At 41.6% G+C, this 13,339-nt stretch overlaps 1 protein-coding gene across 3 annotated transcripts in view; it reads right to left on the reverse strand.

The window, feature by feature from the left end:
* RERE (arginine-glutamic acid dipeptide repeats) overlaps positions 1 to 13,339 on the reverse strand; it is a 256,805-nt gene that overhangs the window by 13,846 nt on the left and 229,620 nt on the right. For all 3 annotated transcript variants that reach the window (XM_050909265.1, XM_050909263.1, XM_050909264.1), the window contains exons 12-14: positions 4,424 to 4,586; positions 2,112 to 2,204; positions 1,134 to 1,333 (exon numbers count right to left, since the gene is read on the reverse strand). In XM_050909265.1, coding sequence (XP_050765222.1) covers positions 1,134 to 1,333; positions 2,112 to 2,204; positions 4,424 to 4,586 — 456 coding nt within the window. The remainder of the gene's footprint in view (positions 1 to 1,133; positions 1,334 to 2,111; positions 2,205 to 4,423; positions 4,587 to 13,339) is intronic.

Below are 13,339 nucleotides of genomic sequence, written 5' to 3' on the forward strand. Positions count from 1 at the left end.
CATTGTTACAATTTTTCTTGAAAGCTCATCTGGACTTAAAAGGAGGCAAATCCTTAATTTGTCTACTCGAAAACATTAAGTGCTGATTATTTTATTTAGTAGTGTCTGCTAGAAATGACAATATTAGAATGATGTTCCAAAGCTGTTGCTGTTTGCATGATAAATTTTCTTCATAAAATGCATGCACGCACATTTGTAAGCGTGCATACATGCACAGGGAATAAGGTAGGAGGGGACCCTCATGTTCCATTAAAAAAAAAAGTCTAACTGTTGGCATTCAAGCAGTCAAGACCAGTTTCTAAAACCACAGTTTCAATGTGCTCCTGCTATGCAATAAGGAATCACAGTAGAGTATATTTCAATAATTAATGCTGTTTCCCTCCCAGTTTGGCAGTTTTTTGGATGACTGGCTACCATAAAAACAATGAAGCCAACCTTACCTGACAGTGTAGCCTCACAAGATATTTAGAAGCAATGGTCATATCAGCATGATCAGAAAGATGGAGAGGGGAGGGCAAGGAAAAGAAATATATCTGCTGCTTTCTATCAGCCAAAACCCAAAGTAAAAGTCAGATTAACTAGAGCTGCTGTCAGAGTTCTCACAAGTGACTTGTGCACAGTAAGGCTCCCGGCATTTCATCCCGACTAAAAACTCTGTCACAGAGCTCACTAACCACAGGAACAAACTACAGTTTTCTGTAGGCAAGAAATTTTAACTCCAGTACTACAAGGAGACCACATGAATGGCATTTAATTTTTTGAAACTCTTCCTTTAAAATAAGCCCAAGGGCCTACCTCTGACAGGATCCAGCTGGAAGGAGGATACATACTAGTACAAAATCTGTAATGATACACTGGTCAAGTACCCCCTTATGATGACAGTCCACTGCCAGTCATTAAAAACATGGAAATAACAAGTTTGACTAGAACTTGCAGAAGAGACATTTCAGCTCCTTTTTCCAAAGAAAGCCTTAACCTCAACAACTCTCACACTTGCATACACAAACGCAGCAGCAGGCACATACCATGGCAAACAAGCAAGATGGAGAAAGCATCATTTTAGAAGTTGACTACCTTTTTCCAGACACCTCCTCTTTACAGGAGAAGCTGCAATACAAGAGTGTTAAGCCTACCGAGCCTCGACTCCGCCTTGTCCTCATGCTATGCTTTCCACTAAGTCCATCATCTTCCTCTTTGACAGGCTTAAACATAAAGGGTGGAGGGTCTACAGGCTTCTCAATGGGTGGCAGCTCTCCGTATTTTTTGAAGTGAATGCGACAATCAGTGCACAGTAAAATGTTTTCTCGACCGCCGTGGTGCCAGTCCTTGGAGGCTTGGGGCAGGAAAAGCAATAGCTTAGAAATACACAATGTATCAGATACTCAGCACAAACACATTGCATTATTAAAAAAGCACACAACAACTAGAAAAGTAGCTGCTTTTCTATGGGCAAAGTTGGAGAAATTTCTGGAAAACTTTGTCCTGTTCAAGGTTTAGTCTGTGTTCCAGTGCACATCTTCAATATTCAATTTACAAACTATTTGTTTAGTTAAGTAACCACAGCTTTGAAAACAAAGAAAGAAGCCTTATCTGCTCTACCTGGGAGCTAACAGGCAGCTATTATTCTCCAAAGCTGTGGTTTCTTAAAGTGAAGTGAGCTATGAACTTCTCATTTCCTTCCCTTCCCTATTTTGGAGCTCACACTTCCATGCCATGCATATGCCCAAGTATCAGACAACCTTCAGGAATACCTACAGGAATGGGGCTGCTGCAGAAGAGATCTGGTGCAGCATAAAGAAGTTTTGTGTGTGACAGTCACAGTCCAATATTGATTTGCTATATCACGAATTGATTATATAGATTACAGATTATGTAGATTTTTTTCCTGTATAAATGTCTACCTCTCGGGATTCTCCTTTGTCACTGCAGTATTAATTTGCAATGGCAAAGCATAATTAACTCTGCTAGGAATGCTGCATATTTTAGCTGATTGAACCCCATGTTTTTTTGAACAGCTGTACATGCACACGAACTGCTCTTGCTTGAATGAACCTGCATTAAGTAGACAGCAGCAGAAAGGAGAGAAATACAGCAATGAATTGGGTGCATACTGGTTGTGAAGCAGTGACGACAGGCGTAGCCCTTCAGTTCCTGTTCACTGTCCTCGCTGTCAAAGTCATCTTCACTGGCCGAGCTCAAGTCCACTGAATAAGTAAAGAACAAGGGAAGAAGAGGGAAATGGAAAAGAAAAACTCAGCAGGATTTTATGTTTCCTCCTACTTGGCTAAAATAACCATTAATAATAATAGTTCTCGCATAGATTTTGTGACTTCCTACAACCACCTTGCCTCGGATGGCCATGATTTCTGATTTTGCAAACTAAGCAAGGCCAGACCTCATCAGTCTACAGATTAAAGGAGGATTCCAGGAATGTGCCCAGTGATAGAATTCACAGAACTTTTGATGCAGTACACAGTACTTAAGTTGTCGTTCAAATGCTGTTCATGCTTAGTTAGAGAGGCTGTGTTCCAAAAGCACAATTTTCAAGAGAAAGGAGGTTTACCTCTAGAACCCGGTCAAATTCAAAATTAAAATAGTCTATACCTAAATCCTACTTTACTAGATTCCATGGACAGATACTGTGGTGGCTTTTCTGGTTTTTATTTTGTTTCTAGACTTCATCTTCTAAACCAGATGGGGACTGCTGCTGTGCTCTGTTAGACAGTGGCTATATTTAACCCAAGAGCTAGATGTGTTTTGTGGGTGGAAGAAACAATGCTTACATATAACGTACCTGTTTGAAAAACTTGTGATTCTTTTGGAGGAGAGGTACTGCAAGGATACTACCAGCTTTCCAGTCCTTACTGCAAGACTCCTTAAGAGTTTCAACCCATGGCAAACTTACATTTCAAGAATGTCACGTTTCAAAGAAGTGGAGAGTATGGAAAGGGTCACTTTCCTTTGTGGCAAGCAGTATATAGCAAATCAGCCGATTACAATGCTGTGAGCTAAAAAGCACCATCTAAACCACTGAAAATCTGCAGACATCACAAAAACCGTATCTTACCTCACCTTCTAAAACAACTCAGGAGTAACTCCTTTCTTACTGAGAGTACTGCATTTTTCTAGCACCACTCCTATAAATTCACAACATAACAGGTCTATAATTTGTCACAAGCAGAAAGCCCTGTGGCTTCTTTTGTTCACATCTCTAATTAGAAGAGAAATCCTTGATGCGAGAATACTGTTTTTCTAAAGGTTCCAAGAGGATATTTTGTAATACATGCAGGTTATAGAGAGGGAGGGATTCTACAGTACTTGCCATTAGCATTTGTCATCAACTCATTACCCTTCAAATTAACACAGGGTCCCATTTAATAACAGTAGCTGCGAGCACTACCGCAATTTCTACATTAATTCTTGCAGGTGTTTAAACCCTGACTGCAAAATCAACACCAGGCTAGAACTTGCTTTCTTTTACTAAATTGATTTTTATTCTCATCCTGCAGTCGGATCCATATGGATGGATCCTTCCAGCCACATGTGCTCGGAAGTGCTGAGTATCTTGGATCGAGCTGTAGACTCAAGATCCTCACTTCTTGTGCACACAGAAATCGGCAATAAATCGGATCAATTCCAGCAAGGAGAAGCTAATAGCCCTTTCTTACTACCTCACTAATACCCTTTCCAGAATTCTCTGTCCTGCCTGCTCACCACATCCTCTACTTCCCCCATATTAATAAGAGTCTGCCAATTTCTGCATTCCACATAGTCCCTTTTCTTTAGAAGGCATGTGAAATGTGCTGGGTTTAGTCCATAGAAAGACTTAAAACTCACAGGGTAACATAAGCCTTTTACATAAGGATAAAAGTTTATATATCCATATGAACATTACTAATCATAACCCTTTGTGATGCAGTACATTTCACTGGTTTGGGTAATTATTGTTTAGACACTTCTGCTTCAGTCAAGGCCAAAGTTCTTCCAAGATGCATTAAGATACAACAGTGCTGGCTGCAGCACACAGTCTGAGATCAAGCAGAAGGTATGGGTCACCAAGGAAGGATGAAAGGGACTTCCTTCCAAAGGGATGAAGGACTTCCTTCTTTTTGCATTTTCTAATTCCCATTACTGTAATACGCCTGGAGAAAATACAACACAAACCCAAGAAAACAGTAGGGAAATTCAGTACCAGGACAATGTTTCCACCCTTACAGGATGCTTTTATGTTTAAGAACTGCACAAAGCACTTGGTGATCAAAGACGCCTCCCACATTCCAGCATAATGGTATAGGAACAGGAGAGGGCAACTGCCTGAACTCCATTTCCTTGCTTCATTCCCTTGAAGGTACAGCACCATTACATTACTGTTGCTCCCTGCATCTAAACAAAGATAAATGCATTGCTTTTAGCTTCCACTTACAGAATTCACTGGAGGGGGGCCTGGAGGGAGTGTTGACTGGAGTGGAAGCAGTTCGAGTTTTAATTCTCCGAAACACAGCCTGTCTTCGATGCCTACGGTGGGCTCGAGAACTTGCTGCTTCAGGGGTTTTCTTCCAATAGTAATAGAAGGTGATTAGTTCTCCCTGCAAATACAGAAGGAGTATGTTAGAGGGGCATGCAAATCTGACTTGTCAGCTTTTTTCCTCCCTTTTGCTCTCTGTATGCGTGCACATGTATTTTTGTAGGAAGCTTCATGATGTATTTCAGCCAGACAAAAGAACTCTTTAGATAAGACAGAAAAAAAATCCTCCTTATTGTTTGTTTGCTTTTGCAGGGGAGGAACAGCAGTAAATAAATGCCTTCTCACTCCTCTCCTCCTCCTCCTCCCCTAGAAAAGAGGTCGGGCAGTACGTATCCAGCTTCCACCTGGATGCTGCTGGCACTGCTGGTCTCAGCAATTCGGAAGGGGGTGCCCTTGCCTTGCTGTCAGCATCCTGTTGACACCTCTGCACAGCTCAGGAGGCACTGCATCCGGAGAGGTACTACCTTTCAGTGAGCTGTGAGAGCAAATAACTGATAACTGCTAAGAATCCTCTGGTGTTTACAGAAAGAATAAGGATCAATTCAAACAGATACCGCCATCTTGTCAACCTACATTCTGCACACAGATATTTTTAAATATTCCAGTTTAAGAAGCTGAAAGTTAGAATAAAAACGTGTTCAGCAAGAAGTCTATAATCGTAACACAACCCTACTACAGTAAATTGTGTTTTAATTTGAATATATATGCCCACATCTAAATTAATTAAGCAGTTAAAAGAGCACACCTAGAGAAATGAGTGATAATTTCACAGCATAACGAATCTGGCTTACATTCAAAAACTGGAGCAGCTGCCATTCAAACTAGCGGATGTAATGCCAAACTGCAGAACAGCATGTGGTTTTAATCTCTTTTCTCTTACTTTGAAACCCCATCGTTTCCTGGCGACTTGTCTGCCTCTAAGGTAAAAGGTGTTGTTTCTTTCAAGTTGCAAGAGAAGAATGGAGAAGTTCTAACCAGCCCCTTGGAAAATCAACATCAGAACAAACATACCTGAATTGCCCACAAAAAGGGTTTCTTTGAACTGCATTTTACGTGATCAAATAACATAACCTCAGCCTGCTCCCTCTGTGGGGAAATCCTGCAGCCTATACTCGGGGCAGATCACTCAAGTGAACTCTAATAAAGACACACCCTTAATCCAAACTCTCCCAAGGGCCTCAAACAAGCAATTACAGCCATAACTAACATCTGTACCACTGAAAGACCTGAAAGACAAAAGGCGGATGTTGTTCCAGACATTAACTGCTGACATTTAAGACACTTAAGAATTTTACCAATGCCTAATTTAAAAATAGAAACACCAGAAAAAGAACACAACCACAACTCTGATTTCTGGCAACAGACAGAATAGATGCATTTTTAATCTGCACGGCTACAGACTGGGATTGATGCTACTGATCTCCACCACAGACCTGAATAATATTCACACCAAACTGCATTCAGAGTGATACTTGGTGAGGAGGAGGAAGGAGTAAGTGGGCAAAATTAATTGTTACCTACAACTGTTAATTCTGAAGGACAAAGGCCCTACTAAAAAAAGAAATAAATATATAACTCTTTCCTGAAGAGAATCTAAAACTAAAATGGGCGCAGGCTGGTGACGAGAATTGAAGCTATATCAGATCTGAGAAGAACACAGAGTTCTGACACCCAGCACCCTGCTCTGCTACTGCATGTTCAACTGTATGTGTTTGCTTTAGAAATAACATTTTACTTTGAGTCCATTAAGTGGGCTCAAGGTCCATCCGGCACAACTGTTTGTCAAACTGAGGATATGACCTGTGCCAGGAGGCAGACAAAGCTCTGCAGAAAAGCTTATGCAATGCTTTTCAGAGGTAGAAAGGCTCTTGCAAATGAAGCCAGCCACATTTTACTTATAAATTCATTTATATCAAATCTGAGGTGTCAGCACCAAGAAGCAAGTCAGTAAATCCCATGTCTTTACGTCAGTGAATTAATGTGTCCTCTGACATATGGCAACAGCAGAGTGCAAACCAATCTGTTTTCCTCCCATCATAAAATAGGAAATGGGAACCTATTTGAGCTCTATTTACACATCGCAAACCCATCAGGTCCCAAGGGAAGTTTAACAACTTATACATGCACTACATCATAAACCAAACTTTTAAAAAAGAAATGGTGTAAATTTAGAAAAAATACTAACTTCATGACCATAACGCTTTTTTTCTGAGACCCTCCCAAAACTGCAGTCACAACTGCATGCAGATAAAGATGAAATACAAGTTTATTCAACAACTAGTTTTACCCCATCTATGAAATCTGGATATATTAAAGGACTAGAGAATATTCTGTACTTCAAATCCATTGTCAGACTGCACAGCTACATGACTCAGTAAATGACTCAACTTTCTGCCAAAGACAGAGAAGTCAAAGTCAGAGAGGAAGCATACACAGAGAATGTTAATATTATATACATACACAGAGGTTAGACATGTACTACACTGAAAACATTCCATGCCAGATCTTACTAGCTGCCTGGCTATCTAATATTATATTGTCTACCTAAGGGATTAAATGCTGGAGTGGAGTGAGTCAGGTAGGATTAGAAACAGCATACTGGTGACTGCACGGGTGGCAGAAGCTTCAGCACAAAGGAGTAAGTCAGGAAAGCTTTGGTTCTACAAACAGGGAGTAAAAACAGCTTCCAGCTTCACTGCAAGTGAAGTCAAATGAACTTTAATCAAACATGCATAGTGTGTGCTGCTGAAACCCATCGCACATAAATTCAGGGAACAAAAGCTGTTGCAGAAATCAATAGCCTACTGAAACATTAACACAGGCAAGCATTGATCAAAAGGCCCTTTTACAAAGGGCAGCCTTGCAAATTAGCTGCTGTTTTTGCTTGCAAGCAAACAGAAAATCACAAACGCTGCTGACATGAATGGCCTGTAATGATCATTTTGTTCCTGGCGATCTCACCTCACCTCACCACAAGGTCTCACAGTCAACACATCCTACATCTCTGTACTATAACTGCGAACAGCATGATGAACTGGGGCAGTCTGGTGCTTGTTCACTGGGGGAGGGCTGAGAGCAGCTGCTCTGAATCTGATTTTCTGGGTAGCAGGTCTACACCCAGGGGAATAGTCCTAACCTAATAACCTGCAAATACATTGTATGCCTCCTTTGAAGTTTTTTGTGGCAGGAACTGGGTATTGCTAGCAACATACGCGCTAAAAATCACACAAGATAAAGCAGACTGAACCATCCTTCATTGCATCATTATACTCGTTCAACTTAAGAGTGACATCCCCCTCATTTCCAAACTCCAGAGATAAATTAAGGAAGGGGTGAGACCATGAAGGCAACTAGTACCTGTGGTGAGGTCTCTGGCTGATGGTGGAAGAGAAACTCAAGGCTTGCAAGCCAAGTTCAGGGAGGGCTGAACCTGCTGCTTGAAACAGCGACCTTGTTCGTCACTCTCTAATCCAGTTCAGTGGCCTGAAGTGCACAGACCATCTGAAGTTAGGAGGAGACCGGCTCCTTTTGCAGTAAGCACCATCCAACTGCTTCTGCCACCCTTGCCTCTTCTGTGCACCCAATAACAGGCTCCTGTTTAATCAAGCTCTGGGACCACCAATAAAACAGGCATTAACCACCACTGCAAAGCCTCACAGTGAAATGGCTAACTTAAGCGATGCGTGGCCCAGCTTATCACCACTTCGAAGGTGAAGTAGCAAAATTTTATATGGCTGCACATACATGGATGACCCATAATGCATATGCAAATGAGAAACATGAGTGTTCAATGAAGCAGTCCCTCATAGCACACGCAAAACCATTCTTCAGCAAAGCTCCCAGTCTAATGAATCAGAGCAGTCATAAGATTCCAGATATTTGGTGGTAACATAGCCTGTATTTTGAGGCAACTGTCCAGCAGGAAGGGTTTCCATGTCCAAGCTGCTGCTTCCTTCACCAGAACTGTCAATGGGCTGCCTCCTGTCCCCGAAATCCACCTCATCTCTCAGACCCCCAGATACTGATGCTGCTGACACAATTGTCCATTTGTATCACTTACCAATAAATCCAATAAGTTATAAGGAAAGTCCCAATAAAATGACCAACACCACCCCTCAAATGAGCAGCTTTAATTCGTGTACTGTGCCACATCCAAGAAAGATGCTATTAGTGTCCTCTCAGATCAACTCCATCAAGGAACAGCTTTTTCCATCAGTGTGGGGAGATTCATTTCTTTCCCAGTCTGCTTCGTTGTTCATAGTAACAGCCTCACCTCCACTTCATACAACGCCACCTCTCTTTTCTGCAAACACAACTCCATTTTTCTACGTTAACATCTGATTAACTGTCCCAAGCAATTTATCAAACACATATAAAGCAAAATGAGAAGCATTGTTCAAGCTTTTAATGCCACCTTTCCTCAAGAACATCTACTTTCCCATTACTGAAGTTTTAAGACAGAGGGGATATGTTCTTTACTAAAAACCATGGTTCAGCTTTCATCAATTTTGAAATACATCCAGAGCTCACAACTCCAATCTCTTGCCTTCTCCTGCCAAGGCCATTTCACCCCGTGTTGTAGGTACATAGAAAAAAAGTAACGCTTCATCTCCTTTTAGCTCTGTTCTAGGGATTATTTTTCAAGAGAAAGAAATGGTTCAGATGCACTCCCGCAGAAGTATGCAGAAGTGAGACTTTCTCTGCAATTCAGCTCTGGAGGCTGAGCTGACAAGAGTCTTCAAGTGCCCAACAGCCCACATCCTCCCTAACCCAGCACTCCTGCTTGCACTGCACAGGCCATCTGCATTTATTAGATCACTTCCTTGGCATATGGCACCTTTCTCTTACCTCTCCCACCATGTTCACCCACTGCTCTCACCCGTCTTTTTCTGCACCTCAATCAAGCTCTCCAAGCCACATCACAAAACACCAGGGCAGGCCTTACTAACTCTTCCATACCCTTAACAAACACAAGCACCAGTAAGTGCTGCATGCCCTGGTTTCTCACTTCTTATCAGTAGTTTTCAAATGTAAAATACACAATAAAGCTGTGCCCCATGTTTGTGTTTAGTCTTGCCTTAGGTAAACAAAGGATTAACACTGTGTATGCATTTCTGGATTTGAGAGGTTTTGACAGCCCTGCTGCAGCAGACGCTGCTCCTATGGAAGCCAATCACACAAACACATCAACTTACCTTCAAGTATCTGTTATGCTATAACAGAGTGAGCAAACATAATAATTGCTGTTTAATTTCCCCAGAGCCTAGCTCTGCCGGGGGGGGGGGGGGGGGGGGGGGGGGGGGGGGGGGGGGGGGGGGGGGGGGGGGGAAATCGTGGGGAGGGAATAGCTTTACAGTAATTAAACAGAAAAGGTAAATGACAACTCTCTTCAATGGCTATAAACTAGTCATGGCAGACCAGAGGGGAACAGATTGTCCAGCTGTGGCCTTAATGAATTCACAATCTTTCTGGAATGCATCAAGATTTTATTAAGTCAACTCAATTTAGCTAATGCTCCCTATTACTAAAGTCCTGTGGTAAAAACATGGTCTCCAGCACTTTCCTCCTTCACTGATCCCCTGGCTTTAACAGCCTTGGTTACATCATCTGCTCAAATGCCTGCATACCAAGGGGCATATCAAGAAAGTGAACTACACATGCACAGTTTTGCATAATGGGAGCTTTATAGTACACACCTTCAGTACAGACCAGTGTATTGCTGTCTGTCATCTCCAGGTTGCTTCCTGAAACTTTACAGGACAACCCAGAATGTGGCTATACACTGTTAGACTGGGAGACAAAAGTGAAGGTATCAGTCCCTTCCATCACACACATCTCCATACCCAAAAGTTGCTAATACAAGAGGTGCAAACATATGCAAACAGGCTAGCACAATCATGCAACAAATCCTCTGACCTCCCAAGCAGCACAGCCTACCACATCAAGGTAGAAATGGGACAGTGAGTGGAGAGCACTGCATGGCTATTTCTTGTTATGAACCTATATCCAGATAGAGAAAATCTGGAACTCTTGTCTTGGTCTGAACAAGCTAAAGTATTGAAAAAATGCAGCAGGGAAGAGAAAGAACAACAGCTGTGCGCAGCTCAGAAGAGTTGAACCTAGGCATTTTTATAATTTTAAGCTTGGTCTACATGCCTCTGCCAACTATGACAAATAGGTTTGCATATGCTCTAATTAAGCAGTAAGTCTCAGCAGCTTGTTCAGTAGCACTGATTAATGCCTACCTTGGGTGCACAGGAATACTGCATAATCTAAAACATTACTGAGATTTTAAGAGTGGCTTTTAAAAACCAAGCAATATTTTACTAACACTGCAAAAAACACATTAAAAATCGTGGGATGCTCTCTAAGGAATATCCTGCAGGTCTCTCAGTTCTCTAGCATATTTTAAAAGTATAGGCATTTTATCTAGCAGTTCCTCTAGCCATTTATTATCTTTTGGATGGCAATACAGCCTTCTCTCCCTGGTCTCTGCTAAGAACTCTACCTACAATTTTAGGAGAGACTGGCTGCCCTAATACTCTGTTTCCTTGTTCTGCAAACAGCAAGGTAAGCTGGCTGGTTTCATTTTTTATTTGAAACTCCTGGCAAAACAGGCTGGCCAAGTGGGAATCAAAAGAGGAGATAGGTATATAAGAACCCCAGGCTAACTCCTTGCTTTTTTATGCTGTCAATTTACCCCCAATACAGGAACAGTCACAGAATTTCCTGGGAACCCAGCCGAGGCTCCATCTGTATTTTCTGGATTTCATTTTGTTGTGGAAAAAAACTGCAATCAGATACAGCTTTATGCTTTCTAATTGTTTCTGCTAAATGAGCACTGCTACCCTGCTTAGTCCTTTACAGACCAGAGGAAGAGCAAGCTTCTATCTCCTACAAATTCTGCTTTTGTTTAGGTAGCTGACACAGGCCTATGATACAACAGGTCATTAGAGAACTGTGTCGGTCCTGATAGTGCTGAAACAAGTTTGGAACCTGAAGATTTCACTCCAAAGTTCCTCAAGCAGTGAAGAGACCAAAATAATTTCATTTTCATGTTACCTAAACACACAGATGACTTCTGTAATTCTCGGAAGAGAATATCTTTGCCCTCCTTCACAAATAATTTAAAAAAAAAAAAATCAACGTAACAGGTGAGTGCAAACTAAACACAAATCTTACAACAAAATTATGCATGGGAAGTGGAAGTGGCAAGAGACACAAAGAGTAATGGAATCACTAGTAGATAAGAGTCAGCGAACAGGGACTGCAAAGCGGGCAGAAAAAAGGAAAGAAATATACAAGATAGGATGTAAATAATCTCTCATTTGAAACAAACATTTATCTGCAGTAACACAGTTACTCAACCGTTGTATAGCATCTTCCATTTGATGACAAAGTCATTACAGACCAAGTCTCAGCACATCTTTTTTAAGTTTTATAGCATACAGAAACAAAGAGACAGAAGATTTATAAATTGGCCAAGATCAATCCTGTGTGAGAAGTACAATTGTACTGATTAACCTCAAACTATGTGAGCAGCTCCACCAGTGACAGTCAGGCTCTAAAATTCCTTCATAATTCAAAACCAGGCCTATTGGATAGGCTTATCCATCCTTATTAAGTACAGTACTGGCTGACTGTTCTTCAACAGTTCAGCTTTCCTTTTGCCCTCAATACAAGCTGCTTTTTTTTTTTCAATTGGATATTCTTGTTTCATTCCTACCACTTAATTGTATGGTTTTAGCAAACTACAGAGAAATCTAAATGTTATTGTCCATAGCCTGAAAAACCAATAACACGTCTCTGTGCCACATCTAACCACAATTTTCATGTAGTCCATTTGCTAACCTTTTCCAGTGTTTGTAAGGCTGCATATACTGGTAGGAAATAAGATAATTAGCATATTATGGAACTTACCCTCGCTATCTGTTCTATGTGAACTTCCCCCCTCTCATTTTTAGGTGTTTAAGTACCAGCTCTAACAGTTCTGCAAAAACAAATGCATAGCATGCTAGCGCATTGTTTTAAGCCTCAGCCACAGTTAAAAGCTGCTGACCCTCTCTCCAGCTGTACGACATGCCAGAATGAAAAGAAAGCTTTTGTAATTAAGGCTTCTTCCTCCAGAGACTCCTCTTTGTTAATCAACAGAGTTCCTAATCCCCATAGGAACTCACAGACTGTTGGCTGCATCCATTATTAATTATTAGAGCCTATCTTTAATAGTGTCAGTTATAGCTCTCCAGGACTGCGTAACCACTGCCACTGTCACCAGGTACACCCCACAGGGATCTCTGGCACTTGATCAATTAAGAGGTTATCAAAATAGTGAAAGAGTTAAGAACCTGCTCGCCTTACACACATTTGTCGAGGATTTATTTTCTACTCAGCTCCCCTTTGCAACTTATATTATCAAAATTTCTGAGGTTAGAAATCCTGATTTGCTTGATCACTTAACTCCAATCATTTAACTTTTTTCCCCTCCTCTTGTAAGCTTACCCTCTACCTCTTGTTTTCCCAGACACCTCCACCAGCCTCTGCTCAGGCACAGCTGCCCAATCTGCAGCATAGAGGGGTCTCCCGTTCCAGCAGAGCCCAATTCTTCAGCACTGATGCGACGTTTTTGCCTGGCAGAGAGTACGAACTGCTTCATGCAGACAGAGCCTGGAGAATGTAATTTAGCTCCTGTGGAGCCAGGGCTTCTCTCTTCCTATTGAGGCTCAGGCTGGCATACACTGCAGGTTCCTTCCAACCCACTGTTTGACATCCATTTGTTCTCCCTAGCAAATGCAAATACTCGGCCTTTTTGCCTTT

Source organism: Gymnogyps californianus, chromosome 21 (assembly GCF_018139145.2).
Source record: "Gymnogyps californianus isolate 813 chromosome 21, ASM1813914v2, whole genome shotgun sequence".
Lineage (NCBI taxonomy): Eukaryota > Metazoa > Chordata > Aves > Accipitriformes > Cathartidae > Gymnogyps > Gymnogyps californianus.